The sequence below is a fragment of the Grampus griseus genome, assembly GCF_964374135.1.
Source record: "Grampus griseus genome assembly, chromosome: 3".
Lineage (NCBI taxonomy): Eukaryota > Metazoa > Chordata > Mammalia > Artiodactyla > Delphinidae > Grampus > Grampus griseus.
In genome coordinates, this window is record NC_139019.1 from 47,915,251 (window position 1) to 47,942,279 (window position 27,029).

Here is a 27,029-nt window from a genome sequence, read left to right on the forward strand (position 1 = left end):
ATTTTGAAAAAGTCACACGTAAACAGGGTTATTATCTACAATAAAAGTTTAATTCTTACTACTCCTGCACATATGCTTCCTGAGTAAGGCACATAGATAATTTGTTTTCAGACTTTTCTATCTTGTAGCTTCAAATTCATGCTAGAGCAATTTGGTAGAGTATTCAGATTTTATTTAACCTCTCTACTAAATAAAATTTTTACTTCATTCATTCGTTCATTTTCTCAGTAAATATTGAGCACGTGTCACACGCCAGGCACTGTTTCTAGGTACTTGTAAGTGCTACCAGGGTGTTATCAGTCCTTCTCTCATAGGACACCCCGATAAATACCTGTTAACATACATAGAACACAATTTGGGAAATGAAGGTTTGTACTGTTTCTCTTTTTTATTTCTGGAAACCACCTCTGATTTGACTTCTTAGCTATCAGTTATCCAGTAATCCAGTGACTTCTCAGAACTGAAACCCTTGTGTTCATGGATGCTTCCCATAGAGACTTGTATATCACCTGTTAACCAAGTTAAGGGATTAGGGAAGTGGTTGTTCATAATATTTAATATTTCATAATACTTAATGGATAGTAGGGAAAGAATGCAGATATTTAGGTGGTGAAGGCAGGGCAGACAATAGATTCAATCCTTTCATTTCATTTTTAATGGGCTTTCTTTTATGTTTTTATATTATTTTGTGTTTTATACATTCTGTGTAATAAACTTCACCTATATTTATGCAATCTGAGACTTTAACGATTAGGTTTTAGATATGAAAAATAACAAAAAGGTATGCCTTAAGAATCTCAGTTATAGACAGATGGCTGAAAATTATGTAGATAAAAATTAAATGTTTACTCGCTTTCGTATTGAATTTCAAAACTTTAAAAAAATTCTCCCCACATGCCAGTTACATATATGTGACTGCACCTATAGCAGTGTCTGTCCTTTTTCTCTCCACTTCCCTGAGCCATAGCTTCCAAGTCCTTTGAGGTGACCATTGATTCAATTCTGTAGCAGCCAGGGCAGGTCAAAGGTCTTGTGTGAGTGGTTGTGGTAACTACCATCCTTCATCTTGTCATGGGTAGCTCTTCATAACTCCTGCCTGCCTACACACTATTTTTAAAAAAATCTATTTCCTTTATTTAATAAATGAGGAAAGAAGAGGGAAGAAGAAATAGATATTAATAAGTAACTTGCCCAAGAGGCTAACATTAGATAATGGCTGAAATTAGGACCAGGAGCCGAGTCTTTCTCTGCCTTGTCATACTGAGTGCTGTAACACGTCTTCTCTGGAGTATGGCTGAGCCAAAAGAGGGCTGAGCATCCATGGGTTAAGGAGAGCCTGGGCGTGTCCTGTTGCCAAAGTAGGCTGGGCCAGTCAGTAGGCAGAACTGCATTGAGGGCATTGATGACCCTTAGTGTTTAAACTTGGTGTGTGGTTATTGCCAGGCTCCCAGAATGTCTGCTGGACATCATTTATGTAGCAAATCTTTTCTTGGGAAGACCTTAAGCACTTTTTCAATTTTAGCCAAGCACTTTTTTTCTTCTAAGTAATTTATGTTCGTTGTAGAAATCTTAGAAAAAGCATTACCCCTACATCAACCAAAACAAGTTAAATAAACATTCATCTGTAATCACACTGCTCTGAGACATGGGTGGGAATGTCTTAGTATGTTTCATCCACATTTTGAACCAAAGTCTCTTCGCTTCTCTTTTATCACTGTGTTTAAGAAAAAAATGTACCCCTTAGCCAAAGTATCAGTACATCTATCTTGCTGTTTTTTTTTTTCTTATTAAAGACTTGTTTGTTTATATTTTTTGGTAATAGTTTTTTTTTAATTGAAGTATAGTTGATTTACAGTGTTGTGCTAGTTTCAGGTATACAGCAAAGTGATTCAGTTTATACATATATAGCTTCACTTAGGGAAACTGGAAGTTATTTGAGACAAAATTAAGTCTTCTCAGTCCCCTGCTTTTCTCTTCCATGTGGAGGCAACTCACATTTTAAGAATGCGCTATGTAAAATGGGAACAAATTTTTAAAAATCATAGCAGTTCCATTAATTTGGAAATATGTATATATTAGTATAGAATTACTGCAACAACAGCAAACCCTTGTCCATTATTGTAATAGAAATGCTGGCATGCTCCTGGGAGCTTGACATTTCAAGCAGCATGTGCACTCACGCTAACGGACTAGGGTTTTAGTGCATGTGTTGGAAATGCTGTGCTTCCAAGAGCATGTGACATTTCTATTACAATAATGATGATAGCAGGCATTCCGTAGAAGGAATCCTTGTGGTGGTTTATATACCTTGTCAGTTCTTACAGCAGTCCTACAAGATAGATATTATTAATCCTTTTTTAGATGAGAAAACTGAGGCTGTTACTTGCTTAAGATTATTTAACAAAACAGATCTTATTTTAGAAGGTTCTAATTCTCTCTAAAATTCTGCCTCACTTTGTGTTATCCTGCATATTCTGTTGCCTCTGACTTTCTCATATAGGGTACATTTTGCCTTAGGCAAACAATGTGTTACTAAAATAGTTGCCAGTAATTTTTTTCCGTTAATTGGATTGTTTTGAATACACAAAGAACCTTCAATTATGAGGAATCCCATGGGACATTGTAAAACAATCTTTTTGTAGAAGTAAATACTCTGATCATTTTTAAATTTTTATATTTTAATTTAGATTTTTAATGAAGGTTTCACTTCAAATAGGATGGTATAGCTCTAAGTATTAACAATTATGATAGTAATACATTTTTGTTAATAAAGATTTTTTTCATTTATTTTTCTTCCTTAACGCTCAGACAAGTTTAATGTCTCATATCTGACTTCTTGGAATTGGGAGCATTTCGGTTCCATGATAAGCAAGAAATTGTATACATTTTTTATATGAAAAATCACATATTCCTTACTATTCTGTTTACTGTGTTTACTTAAATGTATTTTTACTAGAAAAGCCTAGTTTAGGCTGAATTCTAATCATCTTAGGTCGGCGACCCTGGACCAGCAGCCACAGCATCACCTGGGATGACGGGGTGGGGCCCAGGAATCCTGATGCACATTTCCAGTTTGAGATGCACCAAACTATATGTTCCACCTACCAAGAGAGTAAGAGGGTTTGTGCGTTCTTTCACCTAACAAATGCTTCTTGAGTGTTTCCTCCAGGATAGTCCTCTGTGACAAGGGTGCTACAGAACTCTGCTGTCTCAGATGATATCACAGCCCTCTGCTTCGAGCTTAACTTGGTATAAGCGAGACGTGAACACTTAGAAATAGGCTTTAATTTAAAGTTGAGGGGTCAAGCCGGAGTTCCAGGGTGTGGGTGGAGGAATTTGGCTACCGAGGCCTGCATTCTCTCTTCTGGGGTCTGAGCACACTTTTCTCCTTACCTCTTGGCTCTGGTAAACAGACTTAGTTTCGAGTTTGTCCTTCACCTCAGCTCCTAAAGCAAATAGCCAAGCATCTCTAAAGGTTGTTTTGCTGTAAGCAGCAACAGGAAATAAACAAGTAAGAGGATCTTCTGTCCCCTTCCCCCTTAGGGGAAGTAAGACACAGGTGTGTAGAGGTGCTCAGAGCTGAACACCAAAGGGCTGTAATAAACTTAATCTGTACTTTAGAGGTTGGGCATCCAGGTGAGAGGCCAAGTGAGGGAGGGGAAGAGGAGGGAGCACTGAATTGTAGGGGCGCCATTGGGGGCTATACAGATCGGGGCAAGGGAGCCTGGCTGATCTGGTCTTCAGGAAAGGTGGAAGTCTGGAGCTGCTTTGCAGAGAAGGTTGGCATTAGAGAAAGTGGAATTTAAAAATTGGGGCAGATAATTTAAATTCCTAAGCACTTTGTGGCTTTATAGTTGTGCGCATAACTCAAATTCTACCTAATTTGTTTATCACCCCTCCTCCCCCGGCTGCCCACCCAGAATCTGGGGCTGGGCAATGGTTGTTTCCCTCAAGTATGCATGTTAAAATACAGAAATACGTTTTGGAAAATTACTTGACAGTAATGGGGGGGAGGGGCTTATGTACTTCAAGATTGGGGATGACACAGAGTGATGTGCTTTTTTTTTTTTTTTTTAAATCCAACACGCTCTCCTTAAACTCAGCTTCTTCTAGGTGCTCATTACAGATGGCTAAATTAGTGGATAAGTGTCTTTTTTTTTTTCAGGAATAATATTAAATAACTATGTAATGCCATTCATATCTAACACAGTTATTCTGATCATACGGGTCCTTGTATGAAGTATTGTGAGGATCTAAATTAACGAGGAAACAAAACCAATACGGAACAGAGTGCCTCTGGGAACTCTTGATTGGGCCCATCCAGTGCATGCTCCGTAAATTTTTATGTTGTTTATATGGTGTGCTGTGGTTTACAGTCTGGTCTTTGCATTAATTTGCCATTGTCTTTCTCTCAAATATTAATGAAGTGTAGGAGCAATTCTAGTCCAAATAGGCATTTTAAAGGTGGACTTCAAAACAAAGCTTTTCCTTTAAAAAATAATTTTTCTGAAAGACGGAAACCACTTCATTAGTGATTGCCGGCAAAATCTCCTAATGTCTTTCCATAAGCTGTTTAAGCTTAGTGTTAGAAATTAGGGCTAGAGGATTTAATTAGCCAGCTCACAGGATGCAGTCTCTTTAATTTAGGATATCCCTTTGAGAAAGTTACATAGTTGAAGAAAGAATATCATATTTTAGACAAGTTGGTTTTGAGTTGAGTTTATTGCCTCTGTCTTGGTCCCTTAATGTGTCTGTACTGCTGATCTGGAAATTAAGCTTGATTTGAATTAAAACTTTTTTTTTAAATTGATAATTGCAGCATGGCATGTTAGATTGTGTGCAGTTCTCAGAGTTAGGAAAGGTAAAAGTTGGGTTTTGTGGGGCAATGATTAACTCATATATTTTACCAGGGGCACATAATCAGGTATTAGTTACTATACATTTAGCCAATGCACTGGGTTTAGCAAACCAATGAATGCTTTGTTATGAGAGTGGTTAACACTTCTGCATTTTTAGACTTAGCTTTAGAAACTTAAAAGAAACCTCTTACAACCCTTGCCATCCTTTCAGCCATAACATTGCATTGCTTTGGTTTCTGCCTTTAATTTCCCCAGGGGTTCTTTTTATTTAGGAAAAGGGTGAAAGATGTATTTGTGTAAGTACTACACCAGTGCTTCTGTTAAATTCTTTTTCAACAAAAAATATGTTACTTGAGCACCTCATGCACAAGATGCATATTTTTCTGAAAAGAATGTGCCCTGAAAGCAGTAGTTTTTAGTGTGTATTTATTTCATGTCTACCAGTTTACTTTAGCTTAGACAATTTCTAATGTTTTCAGTTTGTTACCATTTTTCAGTTAACTGAGCACATATACATATATGCACAAAGTGGCCAAGCTTTAGAAATTCTTTGTGTATTTTAAAACAGTTGTCTCTCCGGTCTGATACCATGGGTCTCCTTGTCACCTTTAAAATGCAGCTAAAATCTAACCTTAGATATGGAAAATCAGCTTTCAAGGAAAGCTTATTTTTAGAATATCAGTGAAGAATTTAATATTTACTTTCTAGAAACCTTAATTCTCGTTAATGTGAAATTAATGTAGATTGAATGTAGATTCAATTGTGTAGTTCTCATGTGAGAAATTTGCCCCTTCAGTGTTTCCCTGCTAAGTCTTATAAACTACTGACGTACCATAAGGTCCAAGTGCAAAAATGAAAATGTTTTGAAAGCCTCTCTGGGAGCTATGGGTATCCCTGGACCATGCTTTGAGAATCATTGCATTATAATATTTTTGAGGTATCTATGGTTACCTAAAAAAATCTCTCCCCGAACATTTTCTAGTTCTCTCTGTGTGAAAGTACACTCTTTCGCATTTATTTTCCAAGTTACTTCCAGAATGAGGTTCCTCCTTCCCCCCAAGATTCCAGTAGCCATAGAGGAAAAAAAACGTATTATGGATAAAGGGAATGTTTCCAGCACCCCTCCCCGCTATTTCTCCAGCTGGGAAGGGAAGGAAAGGGAAATAAAATTTAATGAGCACTTTTACTACATGCCAGGTGCTTTACATATGTTATTTCAGTTTAATCCCCAAAACAATCCTAGGAGGTATTTCTAGCCACATTTTGCACAAAATACAGCAAGTATCAGAAAGGGTAAACAATATGCCCAGATCACACAGCATTTAAGTGGACAGAACCTGATCCGAATCAAAGTCTTGTTACCAAGGCCTATACAACACTGAACCTTGGTTTCTGCTTTGTTTTTCTTTAGTTCCTGCAGGCTGAGAACGTGAATACTATCATTATATTGGGTGCTGTGGTGGCATGACGACAAAACGATTTGACTGCCCTGTGAGGTTTGCTCTTATGGAATTAACTGTCTTTGACAGATTATATTTTGTAAAGTCAAATATATTTATTAAAAAAGATTTATGTAGTTTCTTCAGTTTTAGTTCTTTGAAAATAAAACAGCTAATTATCCATGGTTTACCACAGAGCGCAGGATTACCCCTTTCTGTGTCCTCAGTTCTGTCATATCGAACAGCTGACTGTCCTAGAAGGAGATTTTTGCATTTACAATCCCAAAGCCGCTGGTCATCTGGGATTGTCAGAACTCCAGAAAGGCAAAATCCATTCTCAAGAACATTACTTTTTGTTTCAAGTCACGCAGTACCTAAAGGATAAGACTATTGAGGGGTGCAGAGGAAGGAGTGGGGGAAGAATGTCTATCGGGACATCTCTAGTTATCTTTGAGGGAGGAATATTCTCCTTGCTTCTCCTGTGAGTGCTATGGTATGATTTAGGACCCAGAGAGAGTGAGTTGGTGGAATTTCAAAGTTTCCTCAAATTGGAGAGGCCAAAATACACGACCACACAACCCTGAAGAGAGGCGTGATGGAACCTCCTACATGTTGACTCAGTATTGCACTGTCTTAAAAACTAGTGTACCTGCTGTCGCCTCTGTGTGTATGTAACTTTCTTGTATCTAAAGTAAAGCCTCTTACCTCTAGCAACATCAGCCATCCCAACCTAAAAGTAAGGAGGGAAAAACCCCAAATAGACCTCTGAGTATTAAATAGTTGACACAAATCTAATCAAATTAGAGGTGCAGCTGACCTGAGGGCAAAGAATTTTCTATGAAAAAGGATAGCAGTATAGGAGGGGAGTCATTGTGATAGCTGATAGTAGAGAAAAAAACAAGAGCCCACTTAAAAAATACTGCCACCTGCAGTTGTCTCTTACAGGGAATGCTGTCCCATTCACTTGGTAATACCCTGAATGGTCAGCTGATTAGGGTGGCAAGGTAGAACTTACATTTAGAAATATTTCCAACAAAAATAGTTGGATTTTTTTTTTTTTTCCGGTACGCGGGCTTCTCACTGTCGTGCCCTCTCCCGTTGCGGAGAACAGGCTCCGGACGTGCAGGCTCAGCAGCCATGGCTCACGGGCCCAGCCGCTCCGCGGCATGTGGGATCTTCCCGGACCGGGACACGAACCCGTGTCCCCTGCATTGGCAGGCAAACTCTCAACCACTGAGCCACCAGGGAAGCCCCAAAATAGTTGGAATTTTAAAAAGGAGTTTGGATACTTGAAAGATAATCTAGAATTACTTGGAAAAAGAACATTCATGAAATGCCTTAATCTTGACAATATTACATTAATGAAGTGTACTTTTATAAGACATGAATGTGTTTATTTGTGTCCTCACACATCTCTTGAGTTAGTTTTGGAAGTCACAATATTTTATAGTTTGTTTTTTAAAAAATTTTATGAGAATGATAAATACTCAACATAATATAATTGGATAGTAGGTGGGGTTTTCCCCCAGCATAATTGTACGATATCAGGATTCACTATACTATACTTCTGACTTGTACAACTCACACGAATGAAGAAAACTCTGTTTTGCAAAACCATTTGATGGCTTCATTGGTTCTGCTAAGGGTCTCTTCTCTTTTTTAAAAAATTTTTATTGGAGTATAGCTGCTTTACAATGCTGTGTTAGTTTCTGCTGTACAGCAAAGTGAATCAGCTATACGTATACATATATCCCCTCTTTTTTGGATTTCCTTCCCATTTAGGTCACTGCAGAGCACTGAGTAGAGTTCCCTGTGCTATACAGTAGGTTCTCGTTAGCTATCTATTTTATACGTAGTATCAATAGTGTATATATGTCAATCCCCATCTCCCAATTCATCCCACTGCCCCCTTCCCCCTTGGTATCCATACCTTTGTTCTCTATGTCTCTGTTTCTGCTTTGCAAATAAGAGCATCTGTACCATTTTTCTAGATTCCACATATATGTGTTAATATACAACATTTGTTTTTCTCTTTCTGACTTACTTCACTCTGTATGACACTCTCTAGGCCCATCCAGGTCTCTACAAATGACCCAATTTCGTTCCTTTTTATGGCTGAGTAATATTCCATTGTATATATGTACCACATCGTCTTTATCCATTACTCTGTTAATGGATATTTAGGTTGCTTCCATGTCCTGGCTATTGTAGTGCTGCAGTGAACATTGGGGTACCTGTGTCTTTTTGAATTATGGTTTTCTCAGGGTATATGCCCAGTAGTGGGATTGCTGGGTCATATGGTAGTTCTTTCTATTTTTAGTTTTTTAAGGAACCGCCATACTGTTCTCCATAGTGGCTGTATCAATTTACATTCCCACCAACAGTGCAAGAGGGTTCCCTTTTCTCCACACCCTCTTCAGCATTTATTGTTTATAGAGTTTTTGATGATGGCCATTTTGAGGTGATTTGTGAGGTGATAACCTCATTGTAGTTTTGATTTGCATTTCTCTAATAATTAGTGTTGTTGAGCATCTTTTTATGTGCCTCTTGGCCATCTGTATGTCTTCTTTAGGGAAATGTCTATTTAGGAAGGGCCTCTTCTTTGATAGTTAAATCAGTCTCTTTTGAAGCACCTCTTACACTATAGCCTTGCAGACTATTTAAATACTAACTAGTCTAACTATTTTGGATTCTCAGTTGTCTTGGCTTTGCCTGTGATGGGAGTCCTTCAGTATCACTTTTGTGGAGAGACAAAGATGTTGACTTGGTGGATAAGGAGAAATTAAATAGTGTTAAGCTGGGAGAGATTGATTTTATAAATGGTTAGTTTATGATAACTATCTTCCTATAGTGACAGCTAGTTTCTTTTGTACACATATATATGTGACAGGTAGAAAACAGAGAACCTTTGCACTAAGTATACAGAATATACTTGGAAACTTTCTGGACTTATTTATGATCCATTGATCTTTTTCTTGTCTTAATCTGTGCCTGTCCCATGGACTTTTAATTATTGTAAGCTTTTAGCGCACTGGTATACAAGAAGGCAAGACTGCTCTTATTATTCTTCATTTCTAAAATTTTCCTGGGTGTTTACTTTTTATGTGATCTTTTTTTCTCGTGGGGAAATACATTAAAATTTTTTTAAAAATATGATTACATTTGCTATGTATCTTTTCTTTAATTGCGGTTTTCCAAAAAAACTTCTTGACCAAAAGAGATGGAGGAGGAGACTGGAATATCCATTTAAAAACAGGGATAATCTCTGTGGAAGAAAACCAGAGGTTACCGTATTACGGTTATCAGAATTCCTTATTGTGAAGCAGTAATAGTGACTTGATTTTTGGAAATGCACTTCTTAAGTTGATAATCTGGTAAAAAAATATGACAACACTTTTCTCTTTCCACTGTGTTGCTGAATATGAATTATCAAGATGAAGTTACATTACTCTGAAAGATTTCTCGTAAGTTGAATAATGTTTCTCCCAGCGCCCTGGCCTAAAGGAACCCCTCTCTTGAAAGAGATAGTAAGTAGGGTTCAGATGCCCCACCTGTGAACTCTAGGCATCATCTGGCTGTCCTTCTCGTGTCACATCTCTGTAGCTCCATGTGCAGCATCCTTTCCAGAGTTCCCACATGGTGAAAAGATCCTTCTCCTGTGATTTAAGGGGAACCTGGAGAAATAGGCCTGCTAGGTAAATTTTATTCAAGTAGCATAGACAGTGGAAGGCTGAGAGAGTCAGAGGCTTCATACATTTCTGACATTCAAGTTTCTGTCGGGTACTTAATCCTGAGGTAAGCCTGTGCCCTGGAGGTTTCCCCTTAATGTTTATCACTGGCCCTCTGCATGTGGCTTTCAGAGAGGGTAGATGGAACTGAATGGTGTGCCAAAAACATTCAGGATAAGCTTCCCCATATTTAGGGAAAAGGAGTGAGGGGGATGTATGCCCTGGCCAAACAGAACGAGACTGACTGACTGGTGGCAGCGGCAGTGAGAGGCAGTTTTCATTGGCTGTGAGCTGTAGCTAGAGCTATCCAAGGAACTGTTGCTGCCTGTGCGGGTTGAGTGTCTCATTTCTGGATCCTTCGAAGCAGCGGCCAAGTGCCATTGGTGAGGGAGGTTGTGGAGGGTTCCTGTGTGGTTCTAAGTTGAGGCTACAAGGCCTCTAAGGCCCCTTGCCACTTGGTGATTTTGTGCACCCATGTGAGCATGTGAGCATGTTTAAAAGCCTACCTCTGTACCAGCTTTACTCTGTATGATAGGAAAGAAAATAGTCATTGAGCTACTTCAGCTATGGTATGCGTGCGATTTGATGGGCTTTGCAGTTCCCCCTGCACATACTGCTCAGAGACGTTGCAATATTGGGGCTGCCTGGAATAAAGGTGGAAGGAAGGGAGGAGTTTGTTGAGAAGAAAGCTGAGCTGGCCTACTCTATTTTTAAAAAGTTGTTTAAAAAAGGGTGGAATGCTGGGGGAGAAAACTACTGATCTAGGGGATTTTGGTCAGGTATATACCACACACAGATTTAGAACAGTAATGATGGCTTACTCTAGGTAAGCTATGCTCTAGGTATAGGTATGATGTGGTGTATGAATATACATATATATAGGTGTGATGGTGGTATACTGCAGTAAGTGTTTTCATATGGCTGTGCAATAAACTACTTCAGCATGTCTGTTAAATAGCATTTATTTTTTACTTGTAAGGTGCAGGGAGAGGGAGGTTGGAGTGGCCTGAATGTTTTTACTTGAAAATAAAAGCTGTCATGTTTTATTCTTGCAGCTGTCAAGCACTGCGCATTTCAAAGAATTAAAATATTTTGTAGGGCTTCCCTGGTGGCGCAGTGGTTGAGAGTCCGCCTGCCAGTGCAGGGGACACGGGTTTGTGCCCCAGTCTGGGAAGATCCCACATGCCGCGGAGTGGCTGGGCCTGAGAGCCATGGCCGCTGAGCCTGCGCCTCCGGAGCCTGTGCTCCGCGACGGGAGAGGCCACAACAGTGAGAGGCCCACGTACGGAAAAATAAAAAAAATTAAAAAAAAGTATTTTGTAGCATCTGAATGCAGAAACTGAACTCTCCTCCCCTTCTTTCACATAGGTTTCCACTTGAGTGGCACAGTGACAGAACCTGCAATACAATCGGAGCCAGAAACTGTTTGTAACGTGGCCATCAGCTTTGATCGTTGCAAGATTACCTCAGTGACCTGCAGCTGTGGAAACAAGGACATATTTTATTGTGCCCATGTTGTGGCACTGTCTTTATACCGCATCCGCAAGCCAGATCAGGTCAAATTGCATCTTCCCATTTCAGAGACTCTCTTTCAAATGAATAGAGACCAACTACAAAAGTTTGTACAGTATTTGATCACAGTGCACCACACAGAAGTTTTGCCAACTGCTCAAAAATTGGCAGATGAAATTCTTTCCCAGAATTCAGAAATCAACCAAGTTCACGGTGAGTATAAATAATCATTCTATAGATTGCTTCTCTGGATTATTTTTCATTTATAAATTTAATTCTTTTGCATGAAAATGAATTAAATATGAATTAGATCATCAACATTGCTCTTAGGTAGCTGAAGGTTTAAATTTAGTTTTGCATCCTAAAACATTTCTTTTGAAATGTTTTGTACCTTCTACTAGATACCAAGTCTTTTCTGCTCAGAAAAATTTCTCGTTTGTTAAAGCTTGGCTCTTATATGTTTATGTTTTGTAAAGTTTCATCAAATACTAGGTATCAGTTATAGTAAACACAAATTCACCTTTGTCAGCTGTTGTCAGTAAACTGACTTGTGCATATTCAGAATTTTTTTCATTTTCTTAAAAAATTTATTTTCCAAGGCAGTAAGTTTCTGATATGGTGCCTCATATTAAGAAAGTAACTTATTCTTAGAAAAAGATGAGAATTTATATAGAGAGAGTTTAGGATATGATTATTATTGTGTGTAAGAAATCTCAAAAAGGGTTTCTTTTAAGTCTTTTATACACTGAACTTGTTATCTCACTTATTTGTAAACACATGTATCAACTGTCAACATATAGTTGAAATATGGGACCAGTCAGTCACTCAACCCTATCCTTTTAGGTTTTCTTCAAAGTCCTTACTTGATGTAGCAAATATAAATGTTTAAGGAAAGCAGTTTGAGATCATTTCTTAAAAACTTTTAAAATTGTGAGATATAACACAGAAAAGTGCATAGAATATGTATGTGTAGATTAACAAAGTGAACCAACATCCAGGCCAAGAAATAGATGACTCTCGGCACTTTGGAGGGTTCCACATGTCCCCTTCCAGTCAGTCATAGGCTCCTTTCTGTTTCCCATGGTAATCATTGCCTGATTTTTTATGGTAATCACTTCTTTGGTGCTTTGTGTTTTAACGTTAACATCACTAAACACTGGTTTAATCTTATCTGATTTTAAATGTTACGTATCTGACTTCTTTCATTCAAAATCATGTTTATATGATTTATTCATATTGTTTCACGTACCATTAGTTCATTCATTTTCATTGCTCTAAAGCAGCACCAGAAATACCAATAGAAGTACAGTGTGAGCTACATGTATAAGTTAAAATATCTTGTTAGCTTCACTTAAAAAGAAGCAAGTAAAATTAATGTTAATAATGTTTTATTTATCTCAATACATCTAAAAAATCAATTCAATATATTCATATCATACCAACATTCATAAATATCAATTCAACAAAAATATTGATATATTTCACTTCTTTTCCATATTAAGTCTTTGAAAATCTGTTGTCTGTTTTACACTTACAGCACATCTCACATCAAGCTCTAGCCACATTGCAAGTGTTCAATAGCCACATGGCTAGTGGCTACCTTATTCGACAGCACATACTCTATAGAGTATTCTAGGTATGAGGACACCACAATTTATTTGTCTCTCCCACTGTTGATGAACCTTGTTTTGAATAGAGCTGCTGTGAACATTCTTTTACAAGTCTCCTGGTATCTTATGATACTTTTAATATGTCTTTTATGTCAGGGGAAAATCCACATAGACATATTTCTTCTAGTGCTCTCCATGTCAGTCTCAGCTTTATTAAAGTAGCTGTTATAAGGTGTGTAAAGCATTTTACTTGGTAGAGTCTGCCAGTGTTGAGTAACAGGATTGTAAACAAGTCTGCCACAGAAGTACCCTGGACCCACCAAAAGCACATGCATTCAAGGACTTTTTAAGCAGGCTTCTGCTCTGTCGTATCATCTGTCTCAATCATGTTACCTTGTGAAAATTCAGGCCAGCTAACAGTCATCTCAGAGATTTCTCAGGAGCCTATTTGTGGCTTCCTATTAAATCGCTCATTGAAGGCAGAAGAATAGCATATACCATTTCTTCAAACTTTTATGCGCTCTCTCTTTTTCCTTTTTTTAAAATTCATATATTCCATTTGGTCATTTTGTTCTCTGAGTTTTAGTTTAACCGGAGGTCCACATCAACAGTAAGGTGTGTGTTCTGCATTTGTCTTCCTTGTTTTGAAGGATAGCAGCCCCCAAACTTTCTTATCTAAAAGCTTTTAAAATGCATTTCTGTGTCAAAATAGTGGGACTAATGAAACAATCTAAACTAAACTTGGATGTGAGAAAGTGTTCACATGACATTATATTTCTCTCAGACTTTCTAAAATTAGAAGACAAAGATGTCTAAGGAAATATCAAGGGCAGAATGCAGGTTAGCTTTAGACTCAATGTGATTTTCAAATAACTTTTGCATGAGAACAGCTTCACGAAAGCAGTGAACTTAAGAAGTTTATCCTGCCAGCTTTCTCTCCACTTAATTTATCATAAGATTTGCTCCTAGCCTGGAAATGGGCCAATTACACAAGCTGCCTTCCTGCCTTCCATTCTAGTGTGACAAGTGGCAAAAAAAGAAGAGAGGTAGAAAGCAGGCCATGACCTTAAGTGTTGAAATGGGAAATCTGCTCCCTGGAGGGTCTTATTTTAACTGTTAGATTGATGACTTAGTAGGGGGTGGGATTTAAAATGTTTTGCAGTTATTTGACTACATGGTCCCACCTGCCTCCAAACATCTGTACATTAAGCGTTTTCTAACTCATTTTAAAAGCAGTATTTCCTTGTATGGTTTTGAGGGTATATTTTTTCTTTGAGAAAAATGTCTTGAACATGAATGTTGGGAAGAGTTCATGTTTCTCTAAGGAAAAGCATCACTTTTACCTTGCTAGATAAATAGGGTTAGGATAGGATTTAGATTAGATTATCTTAATAGGTATCTATAGGTATCTATCTTAATAGGTATCTATATATATCTTAAACAGAATGAGGTTTAGCTTATCTAAATCCTTTATAAGAGAAATTCATAATATAATTTTTAAGTAAATACAAACTATGTTGATAACAGTAGGTTTTTCCTTTTCCTTGTGAACTTGTCCTAATGCTTCTTAAAATTCTATTAGTTGCTTTACTTACTATTTTGAAATATTTTATTTTTAAAAGAATTTTATGCTGAGGAATTAAAAGCTTTTTCAAGTCTATTTCAGGCATATTGTTTCTCAGAATTTCCTTGTAAGCTACATATTGCAAATTTATAATTGTAATAGTTTCTAGACTAAGAAGCCAAGGAGAATGGGTTAGTGACTTATCCAGGATCACAGGTTGAGTGAAAGTAGTCGGAATATAGAAGTAGTCATCATAATAGTTCAGTCCTTGTCAGTTTTTTACATTTCATTTTGTTTTCATAAAATGTCCTGCATAATTGTGATTAGATTAAATCAATCACTGTATGCTAAAAAGTGGGTGTAAGATAGTTAATGTTAATGGCCCGCCAAGGAGATTGCCAGTTGTAGTTTTGCATTGATAAGCAAAATTGTTTGCCTTGGTTTTATATTAAAATAAGACTTATGGGCTTCCCTGGTGGCGCAGTGGTTGAGAGTCCGCCTGCCGATGCAGGGGACACGAGTTCGTGCCGGGAAGATCCCACATGCTGCGGAGCGCCTGGGCCCGTGAGCCATGGCCGCTGAGCCTGCACGTCCGGAGCCTGTGCTCTGCAATGGGAGAGGCCACAACAGTGAGAGGCCCGCATACCGCAAAAAGCAAAACAAAACAAAAAAAACCAAAAAACTTTCTAGCTTCCATATTGTTAGGAAAAAGCTATTGTCTTTGCTAAGTATTTATTTGGAAATTTACTGATTTCTTAGTGCTAGCCCAACTCTCTTGATTAATTCAACTCAGCCTTTTTTGGTCTTTTATGCTTCTTATTAAAGGAGTGCATTATAAATTAGTAAATTGTGGTGTAGGGAAAGAACATTGAATTTGAAACCTGGAGGCCTAGAGTACAGCATTGTCTCTTCTGTGTATTACCTATGTGACCCTGGGTAAGACTCATTTTTTTCCTCATATTTAAAATCCTCATAATCTTCACTAGCAGTGTTGGAAAAATTTTAGTCATATAATATATACATGTGTAAAATATTAAAGAAAAGAGAGAGTTTACCTTATGTTGGGGTACCTGTAAGTAGTCATAGTTAAAAAGAAGAGGGAAGAAACCAATTGGGGGATGGATGATAATAGAGTTGTAGGTCAGCTTGCTGTGCTCTGACTGTCTGGCACATATTTCCTCCTCTTCTACTTTTTTCCTTTTACTCTTTCTTTTAGTGACCTCCCTATGGGATAGCCTGTACTGGGCAGACTACAACAAAAAGGGACAGATGGAGTGGAAACTGTGGCATTGGTCTCTGCTTGGAACAGAGGGAAAGGGTGTCATTTTTGTGGCCCTTCTACTCCCAGAGCTTGAGTCAATCCCCAAAGTAGGCTAGATTCATCCCTCACTTCAGTGTCAGTGTCCAGAGATACCGTCTTAGTTAGCCAGATGTAGAAGGGATGTAAAGTTGACCCAGGAGCAACTTGGGGGTTAGGGGCATCAACCGTCTGCACAGTTGAAATTCCACGTGTAACTTATAGTCATTCGGTCCTGGGTACCTGCGGTCCTCTATACCTGTGGTTCCTCATGCCCACAGTTCTTCTGTGTCTGCAGTTCCACGTCTGTGGATTCAACTGGGGATTATGTAGTACTGTAGTATTTACTATTGAAAAAAAAAGTCCGTCTAAGTGGACCCATGTAATTCAAACCCAGTTGTTTAAGGGTCAGTTGTATTCATGTCAAGTGAGGGTGGACACATGACATCTAAGATGTTTTCCACTCCCAATTCTGTGACTCTCTGGTGATTGTATTTTTTACAGAGACACAGGAGGCACCTAGGATCCATACTCCAAAGATGTACCTCTTGTAGTTCTACCCAAGTGTGCATTTGAGTGTTGTTCTTTCATCAGACATTTCAATTTGTTTGAGGATGGTTCTTATAAAACTAGCACTGTAAATTCCATTCATGCTTGCCTGTCCTGCTTAATTTAGCCTTCGAATGCTTCTGTGTCCCAGCCATCATATGTATGTCTATTCAGTCTCTTCCAGATATTACCAAACAAGCAAATCTATTCAGCCATCCCATGTCTGTTGTATAGCTTATGTTTACTTGATTATAAGCTCCATCAGGGCTGAAACTATGACCTGTGTATTTTGCCAGCCTCCCTAAGGACAATATTTAAGAAAGTAATGGGCACACTGGGACTTCCCTGGGGGCGCAGTGTTAAGAATCTGCCTGCCAGTACAGAGGACACGGGTTTGAGACCTGGTCTGGGAAGATCCCCCATGGCGCGGAGCAACTAAGCCCGTGTGCCACAACTACTGAGCCTGCTCTCTAGAGCCTGTGAGCCACAACTACTTAGCCTGTGTGCCACAACTACTGAAGCTCGCGCGCCTAGAGCCCGTGCTCTGCAACAAGAGATGCCACCGCAATGAGAAGCCCACACACCGCAATAAGAAGCCTGTGCACCGCAACAAAGAGTAGCCTCTGCTTGCCGCAACTAGAAGAAGGCCCTCGTGCAGCAACGAAGACCCAACGCAGCCCCCCCAAAAAAGCCCAGGACCAGATGGCTTCACAGGTGAAGTCTATCAGACATTTAGAGAAGAGCTAACACCTATCCTTCTCAAACTCTTCCAAAAAACTGCAGAGGAAGGAACACTCCCCAGTTCATTCTACGAGGCCACCATCACGCTGATACCAAAACCAGACAAAGGTGTCACAAAAAGGAAAACTACAGGCCAATATCACCGATGAGCATAGATGCAAAAATCCTCAACAAAATACTAGCAACACACAAAATCCAACAACACATTAAGAGGATCATACACCATGATCAAGTGGGATTTATCCCAGGGATGCAAGGATTCTTCAATATATGCAAATCAATGTGATACACCATATTAACAAATGGAAGAATAAAAACCATATGATCATCTCAATAGATGCAGAAAAAGCTTTTGACAAAATTCAACACCCTTTTATGATACAAACTCTCCAGAAAGTGGGCATAGAGGGAAACTACCTCAACATAATAAAGGCCATATATGACAAACCCACAGCAAACATCATTCTCAATGGTGAAAAACTGAAAGCATTTCCTCTAAGATCAGGAACAAGACACGGGTGTCCACTCTTGCCACTATTATTCAACATAGTTTTGGAAGGCCTAGCCACGGCAATCAGAGAAGTAAATGAAATAAAAGGAATCCAAATTGGAAATGAAGTAAAACTGTCACTGTTTGCAGATGACATGATACTATACATAGAAAAGTCCTAAAGATGCCACCAGAAAACTACTAGAGCTAATCAATGAATTTAGTAAAGTTGCATGATACAAAATTAATACACAGAAATCTCTTGCATTCCTATGTACTAACAACGAAAGATCAGAGAAAGAAATTAAGGAAACAATCCCATTTACCACAGCAACAAAAAGAATAAAATACCAAGGAATAAACCTTAACTAAGGGGGCAAAAGACCTGTATGCAGAAAACTATAAGATACTGATGAAAGAAATCAAAGACAACACAAACAGACAGAGAGATATACCATGTTCTTGGATTGGAAGAATCAATATATATTTTTAAAATTTATTTTATTTATTCATTTTTGGCTGCACCGGGTCTTTTTTGCTGCACGTGGGCTTTCTCTGGTTGCGGTGCGCAGGCCTCCCACCGCCGTGGCCCCTCCTGCTGCAGAGCATGGGCTCTAGGCACGCGGGCCCCAGCAGTCATGGCATGCAGTCTCAGTAGTTGTGGTGCGTGGGCACAGCAGTTGCGGCTTGCAAGCTCTAGAGTGCAGGCTCAGTAGTTGTGGCACACGGACCCAGCCACCCCATGGCGTGTGGGATCCCCCTGGACCAGGGATCGAACTCGTGTCCCCTGCAGGCGGACTCTCAACCACTGCACCACTGGGGAAGCTCCGGAAGAATCAATATTTTGAAAATGACTGTTCTATCCAAACAGTCTAAAGATTCAAAGCAATACCTATCAAATTACCAATGGCATTTTTCACAGAACTAGAACAAAAAATTTTTACAATTTGTATGGAAACACAAAAGACCCCAATAGCCAAAGCAATCTTGAGAAAGAAAAATGGAGCTGGAGGAATCAGGCTCCCTGACTTCAGACTATACTACAAAGCTACAGTAATCAAGGCAGTATAGTACTGGCACAAAAACAGAAATATAGATCAATGGAACAGGATAGAAAGCCCAGAGATAAATCCGCACGCCTGTGGTCACCTAATCTATGACAAAGGAGGCAAAAATACACAGTGGAGAAATGACTGTCTCTTCAATAAGTGGTGCTGGGAAAACTGGACAGCTACATGTAAAAGAATGAAATTAGAACACTTCCTAACACCATACACAAAAAATAAACTGAAAATGGATTAAAAACCTAAATGTAAGGCCAGACACTGTAAAACTCTTAGATGAAAACATAGGCAGAACACTCTTCAACACAAATCACAGCAAGATCTTTTTTGAGCCACCTCCTAGAGTAATGAAAATAAAAACAAAAATAAACAAATGGGACCTAATGAAACTTAAAAGCTTTTGCACAGCAAAGGAAACCATAGACAAGACAAAAAGACAACCCTCAGAATGGGAGAAAATATTTGCAAGTGAAGCAACGGGCAAAGGATTAATCTCCAAAATTTACAAGCAGCTCATGCAGCTCAATATCAAAAAAGCAAACAACCCAATCCAAAAATGGGCAGAAGACCTATAAGTAGACATTTCTCCAAAGAAGACATACAGATGGCCAAGAGGCACATGAAAGGATGCTCAACATCACTAATTATTAGAGAAATGCAAATCAAAACTACAATGAGGCATCACCTCACACCAGTCAGAATGGCCATCATCAAAAAATCTATAAACAATAAGTGCTGGAGAGGGTGTGGAGAAAAGGGAACCCTCTTACACTGTTGGTGGGAATGTAAAGTGATACAGCCACTATGGAAAACAGTATGGAGATTCCTTCAAATCCTAAAAATGGAACTACCATACGACCCAGCAATCCCACTACTGCGCATATACCCAGAGAAAACCATAATACAGAAAGACCCGTGCACCCTGGTATTCGTAGTAGCACTGTTTACAATAGCCAGGACATGGAAGCAACCTAAATGCCCATCGACAGATTAATGGATAAAGAAGATGTGGTACATATATACAAAGAAATATTACTCAGCCATTAAAAGGAATGAAATTGGGTCATTTGTAGAGACAAAGATGGACCTAGCGAGTGTCATACAGAGTGAAGTAAGTCAGAAAGAGAAAAACAAATATCATATATTAACGCATATGTGGAATTTTAAAAAATGGTATAGATGACCTTATTTGCCAAGCAGAAATAGAGACACAGACCTAGAGAACAAATGTTGTATGGATACCAAGGGGGAAAGGGGGAGGTTGGGAGGAACTGGGAGGTTGGGATTGACAGATATACACTATTGGTACTATGTATAAAATAGACAACTGATGGGAACATACTGTGTAGCAGAGGGAACTCTACTTAATGCACTGTAGTATCCTAAATGGGAGGGTAATCCAAAAGGGAGGGGATATATGTATATGTATGACTGATTCCTTTTGCTGTGCAGTAGAAGCCAACACAACATTGTGGAAGCAACTATACTCCAAAAATAAGTAAATAAATAAAAAATTTAAAAAAAGTAATGGGCACTCACAGTTTGTTAAACAAAAAGTAACAGTGTCCTTTATTATGTAGTAAAGGCCATTTATGAGAAACCCATAGCTAAAATCATACTCAGTGGTGAAAAGCTGAAAGCCTTTCTTCCAAATTCAGGAACAAGACAAGGATGCCCACTCTCACCACTTCTTTTGACACTTCTATTCTAGGTCTTCTATTGGAAGACCTAGCCACAGCAATCAGACAAGAAAACCAAATAAAAGGCATCCAGATTGAAAGGGAAGAAGTAAAACTGTCATTATTTGCAGAGAAAGCCCTAAAATCTTCACCCAAAAACTGGTAAATGAATTCAGTAAAGTTGCAGGATGCAAGGTTAATATACAGAAATCTGTTGCATTTCTATACACTAACAATGAAATATCAGAAAAAGAATATAGAAAAAAGACCTGTTAAAAATTGCATCAAAAAGAGTAAAATACTTAGGAATAAACTTAACCAAGTAGGTGAAAGACCTATACTCTGAAAACAATAAAACACTGATGAAGAAAATTGAAGATGATACAAAGAAATGGAAAGATATCTCATGGTCTTGAATTGGAAGAATTAATATTGTTAAAATGGCTATACCACCCAAAGCAATCTACAGATTTGATGGAATCTCTATCAAAATACCCATGACATTTTCCACAAAACTAGGACAAAAAATCCTGAAATTCATATGGAACCACAAAAGACCCAGAATTGCCAAAGCAATCTTGAGAGAAAAGAACAAAGCTGGAGCTGTCACCCTCCCATACTTCAAACTATACTACAAAGCTACAGTAATCAAAACAGCATGGTACTGGTACAGAAATCAGACACATAGATCAGTGGAACAGAACAGAGAGCCCAGAAATAAATTCACACACCTATGGTAAATTAATCTACAACAAAGGGGGCAAGAATATACAATGGAGAAAAGACAGTCTCTTCAACATGTGGTTCTGGCAAAGCTGGACAGCCACATGTGAAACAGAGATTAGAACATTTCCTCCCACCATAAACAAAAATAAATTCAAAATGGATTAAAGACTTAAATGTAAGCCCTTGAAACCATAAAACTTCTAGAAGAGAATATAGGCAGAACACTCCTTGACATAAATCAGGGCAATATTTTTTTGGATCTGTCTTCCAAGTCAAAAGAAATAAAAGCAAAAATAAACAGCTAGGACCTAATTAAACTTCGAAGCTTTTGCACAGCAAAGGAAACCATTGACAAAACGATAAGACAGCCTACAGAATGGGAGAAAATATTTGCAAATGACATGACCGACAAGGGATTAATATCTAAAATATACAAACAGCTCATGCAACTCAATATCAAAAAAAAATAACCCAATCAAAAAATGGGCAAAGACCTGAATAGACATTTTTTTCAAAGAAGACATACAGATGGCTAATAGACACATGAAAAGATGGTCAACATCACTAATTATTAGAGAAATGCAAATTAAAACAACAATGAGATATCACCTCACTCCTGTCAGAGTGACAGTCATCAAAAAGTCTACAAATAACAAATGTTGGAGAGGATGTGGAGAAAAGGGGACCCTCATACACTGATGGTGGGAATGTAAATTGTTGCAACCACTGTGGAAAACAGTATGGAGTTTCCTCCAAAAAAAAAAACACTAAAAATAGAAGTAACAGGACTTCCCTGGTGGTCCAGTGGCTAAGACTTCACACTCCCAATGCAGGGGGCCCGGGTTCAATCCCTGGTCAGGGAACTAGATCCCACATGTATGCCACAACTAAGAGTCCACATGCCGCAACTAAAAAAGATCCTTCATGCCGGAGCTAAGACCCAGCACAGCCTAAATAAATAAATATTAAAAAAAAAATAGAATTAACATATGATCCACTCCTGAATATTTATGCAGTAAAAATGAAAACAGTAATTCTAAAAGATACTTGCACCCCAGTGTTCATAGCAGCACTATTTATCTAGAATAGCCAAGATGTGGAAGCAACCCAAGTGTTCATCAACTGACAAATAGTTAAAGAAGAAGTGGTATATAAATGCAGTGGAATACTACTTGGCCATATAAAAGAATGAAATTTTGCCACTTGTAGCAACATGGATGGACCTAGAGACTATTACGCTCAGTGAAATAAGTCAGACAGGGAAGGACAAATACTATATGATATCACTGATATGTGGAATCTAAAAAATAATAAAAACAAATGTATGTAGCAAAACAGAAACAGACTTACGGACACAGAAAACAAATTAGTGTTACCAGCGGGGTGAGAGAAGGAAGGGAGGGGTAAATTAGGGGTATGAGATCAAGAGATATAAACTACTGTGTATAAAATAGATAAGCAACAGGGATATATTGTATATAGCACAGAAAATTTATAGCCATTATCTTGTAATAACCTTTGACGGAGTGTAATCTGTAAAAATACTGAACCACTATGCTGTACACCTAAAACTAATATAATACTGTAAATCAGCTATACTTTTTTTTTTTTTTGCGGTACACGGGCCTTTCACTGTTGTGGCCTCTCCCGTTGCGGAGCACAGGCTGCGGACGCGCAGGCTCAGCGGCGATGGCTCACGGGCCTAGCCGCTCCGCAGCATGTGGGATCTTCCCAGACCGGGGCATGAACCCGTGTCCCCTGCATCGGCAGGCAGACTCTCAACTACTGCGCCAACAGGGAAGCCAGCTATACTTTAAAAAAAAAGTAACCGTATCATTTTTTATTCCATTTTGTTCTTGGTAAGAACCTGGAGATTTATTCTTGTACACAAACGTGTTCCAAATCTAGCAGTGAGTGACAGTTGGAGTTGTTTGATGGAGGCCTCATGTCACATCTCTCTTCATTTTGTTTCTCTGTCGAGGGTCATAGTCCTTGTAATTGGGCTTGCATTAGCAATCAGTTTGTGCAGTTATCCTAGGGAGATAATTTTGTTATTACAGGCATTATCCTTTCTATTGTAGACCGTTCTGGTGTTGACAGTTGGTGAAACAAAGGTATGACCTACTACTGGTGGTCAATGTAATTAGCAAATCTATCTATAGGACAGAATTAAAGTTGCTTTAAATGTGTTATCTCAAAGTACGGTAGTGTGAAACTTAAAAGTAAGAAAAAGAAGACTGCATGTTGAAAAGATGTATGGAAGTATAGAAGTATCTGAAGATAAAAAGACAAGAACTCACTGGTTCCCACCAGCTCCCCTGCCTTAGTCTCCAGTAGCTCCCTTATTCCCTGGCAACCATGGCTGACAGTGTGGTTTAGAGTCTTCAGAGGCAAGTTTTCTTTGTGCACACGTGTATGCAATTTTTAAAAAACAATTTTAAAAACTTATTTTTTGCAGTTTCTTTTTTCTTTTAATATATCATGAATATCTTCTCTTGTTAGTACAAATAGGTCTTGTACTGTGTTAAGTGTTGCATGTAGTATTACATACTCTGGATATATTTAATCATTAACATACTGAAGGATTTTGAAGTTGTTTTCATTTTTTTCCTACTATGTGCAGTGCTGCTGTGACCATTCTTTGTGTATGTGTGGATTTGTGCAAATGCTTTTGAGGAATAGATTCTTAGTAGTAGAAATGCCAGAACAGTTGGTATCGGCATTTTGGGTTTTGTAATTGCTGCCAAATTTCCCTCCAAAAATTACCAGTTTTTCCCTTAAGTTTTAATTAGAACTTGATGTTTCCATAATATGATTTTTATTTTGTTCTAAAAAATTGTTGAAATATACAATCATGTACACATGATCATCTTCACATGAAAAAACATTTTAGCAAATGAGAAGTAATCTTAGGACTTCTGTCTCCTAATTGGGAGGAGTCACATCTCTGACGCGTCATGTATTTGATAGGGTAATGCAGAGACAGCCAAGTTACTTTTAGCCCAATACCCTTTATCCTTTCTCTTTTCACCTCCAAATCTTGCCTTCCCTCATACCCTATAGCCATCTCTGACACTACCCCAACTCTCATAATTTTCAAAGAATTGTTACCAGCTGTGATCAGTTTCCTTGCCATCCCTGTCTCCTTTAACTGATCCTAAGTCTCCATGTTGGCTAGATGAGCTTATTATTCCCCTCTCCCTCCCTGTAGGTTTCTCTTACCTCCCACTGTAAGAGTATTCAGAGTGTTTAAGAGCTTAGAAGTTAGACAGCCTACATTAGAATTCTGGTCCCTTTGCTTTCCAGCTCTTTGAGTGGAGGCAAGGAACTGAATCTCTTCAGGGCTTTGTTTTCTTATTTGTAAAACATGGTTAGGAAAAGAGTGCCTATTTCATAAGGTTAGGAGGGTTAAAAAGGAGTAAATCTGAGTTGCTGTTATCTCCATCATTGTGATGTGGCAGTTGACGTGAGTCTTCAAGACAGTTGAGGAAAATATTTGTGAACTTTTTTTAAAAAACATCTTTAAAAATAACCTGAGCAGGGGCTTCCCTGGTGGGGCAGTGGTTGAGAGTCCGCCTGCTGATGCAGGGGACACGGGTTCATGCCCCAGTCCGGGAAGATCCCACATGCCGCGGAGCGGCTGGGCCCGTGAGCCATGGCCGCTGAGCCTGCGCGTCCGGAGCCTGTGCTCCGCAACGGAAGAGGCCACAACAGTGAGAGGCCCGCGTACCGCAAAAAAAAAAAAAAAAAAAAAAAATTCTGAGCAAACCATTCTTGAAACTTGCAAGCATAGTAGATCTCTTTTAATAAATCTGAAGAGTCAGGTTATGTAAAAATGAGACTTACTGAGAACTGTGCATTTAATTATTTATGTTTGTGTACCAGGTAATTGCTAATACATTAATACATTTGTTAGCTAAGTTATGGAAAATGACTTACCTCTTAAGCATAGAGTACTCTGAATTTTTTAAATGAGCATTGGTGAATGTACAAATATTTTATTGCTTTTTATCCATATAAAATACATGATTATTTCTGTACATGAATAAGTATATCATTGAACTTCTGAAGTAAATTAAATGATAATAAGAGATGAGTAATAAAGTCAGGTGAGAGGAAAAGAATAGAGGAAGGGCTATAAACCCTGACAGGCCTATTTGAGTTCCCTGAGATATATCCTGATTACCGCGCTACTTATTTATTTCCTTGGAATTTAGCTAAAGGGAAGGTGGCTTGTTGAGGGAGCAGAGCCTGGTGCATGCCAGGGCTCCCTGTCATTAGCCTGCAGGCTAAGGAAAACAGGTTGTCCTCTAACAGCTCCTGGAGAGGACACCACACTGCAGCATGGCAGTAGAATTACGTGGACTGACCATTGAGAATAGGTGATAAAGGATCTGGCTCCTTCAGCCACCACAAAATTGTATATTGAAATGAAGGCATTAGTCACTAACTCGAAATGGGGATTTCAGTAAGAATAAAATTTAAAGCTGTTCTCAAGTGTGTGTTTATTCAATGCACATTATTTTTCAGTGGTCTAGTTCTTGTCCTCTCTAAAGAAAGATTTTTTTCTGAGCCTGAATCTCTAAAGTTTGCTGCCTTGCCTTTCCTCTCTTGGTGCCAATGGTTGATATCAGGAGTTTGCCTTCAGCTTATAAGACAGGTGTACTGGTGTCTTTGTAAGCCACAGACTTAATGTTTCCTATCTTTAACAGCAGGCACTAAAACTGTAGGAGATGGCATTCTTCTATAGGTCCTGCAAAAGAGGCTGAATTAATCACCTCTGCAGTGTAGACATCTGCTGCCTGCATTCTGCCTCTGTAGACTGAATTTGACAATTTAATTTTAACGAAAAAGAACACTGCTACATAAATATAAAACGCTTAAAGCATTATTTGGACAACAGTGTTACTAAAGCATGAAGATGTAAACTAAAGCCTTTCGCTTCTTGTTTGAATTTGTTTTCCAGCAGTTTAAGAAAAAAGAAAGCTTTAAGTTCCCCGTTAGAACCCAAAGCTGTGGATAATTCCACATACCAAACATAGTATAAGCCAGTTGTGAACATGTCTTAATATCTCAGTTTAAAATTTGCAGAATGATTTGGTGTTGCCCAGTGCTTAGAAGTGACTGTTTTTGTGACAAGAGACAGATACCTCAGTCAATATGTCCTAAATTTACTTCAGTCAGTACACTGGAGAGGCGTCTGTCTGATGACTTAGAACCCTGAATACTTTTCAAAACTAAGATCCAAAATGTGCCACCATGTTTAAGATTCTCTCCAAATATAGACTAGTGTTTCCCAGCCACACTCCCCACCCCCATTGCCCCTGCCTTTTTATCTGTGGCAAAGATTCTGATTCAGTAGGTCTGAAGTGGTGCCTAAACATCTATTTTTCACGGTGTGCCTCAGGAGTTTTGATATACTCCTAATTTGGGGAACCGCTGGGGTAAGAGTTTTTGATATTGGGGTAAATCAAAACTAAATCTGAACCAAATCAAGTAGCAGGCAGGGAAAGCCAAAGACTTGGACAGTAGTCCTTCTTGTCTCTGAACTCTCCTTTGCTCTTCTCCTATGGCATTATGTAAGCAAGGTAGGAGGGTGAATCAAATCCACACACCCTAGCTGGGAGTGAGAGACAAACTGTTTCACTTTTTTCAACAGATAATTTCACTTTCCCTGAAGGCTTGAAACTTGGAAGAGTTAAGCCTCAGTAATAAAATGCTCACAAAGATTAATTATACACTTGTAAAAGTTATAGCATTTATAATTATAA

At 38.6% G+C, this 27,029-nt stretch overlaps 1 protein-coding gene across 1 annotated transcript in view; it reads left to right on the forward strand.

Moving 5' to 3' along the window:
- The window catches only part of ZSWIM6 (zinc finger SWIM-type containing 6), a 203,645-nt gene that overhangs the window by 116,534 nt on the left and 60,082 nt on the right, over window positions 1–27,029 (forward strand). The window contains exon 2 of the mRNA XM_082650143.1: window positions 11,395–11,751. Coding sequence (XP_082506269.1) covers window positions 11,395–11,751 — 357 coding nt within the window. The remainder of the gene's footprint in view (window positions 1–11,394; window positions 11,752–27,029) is intronic.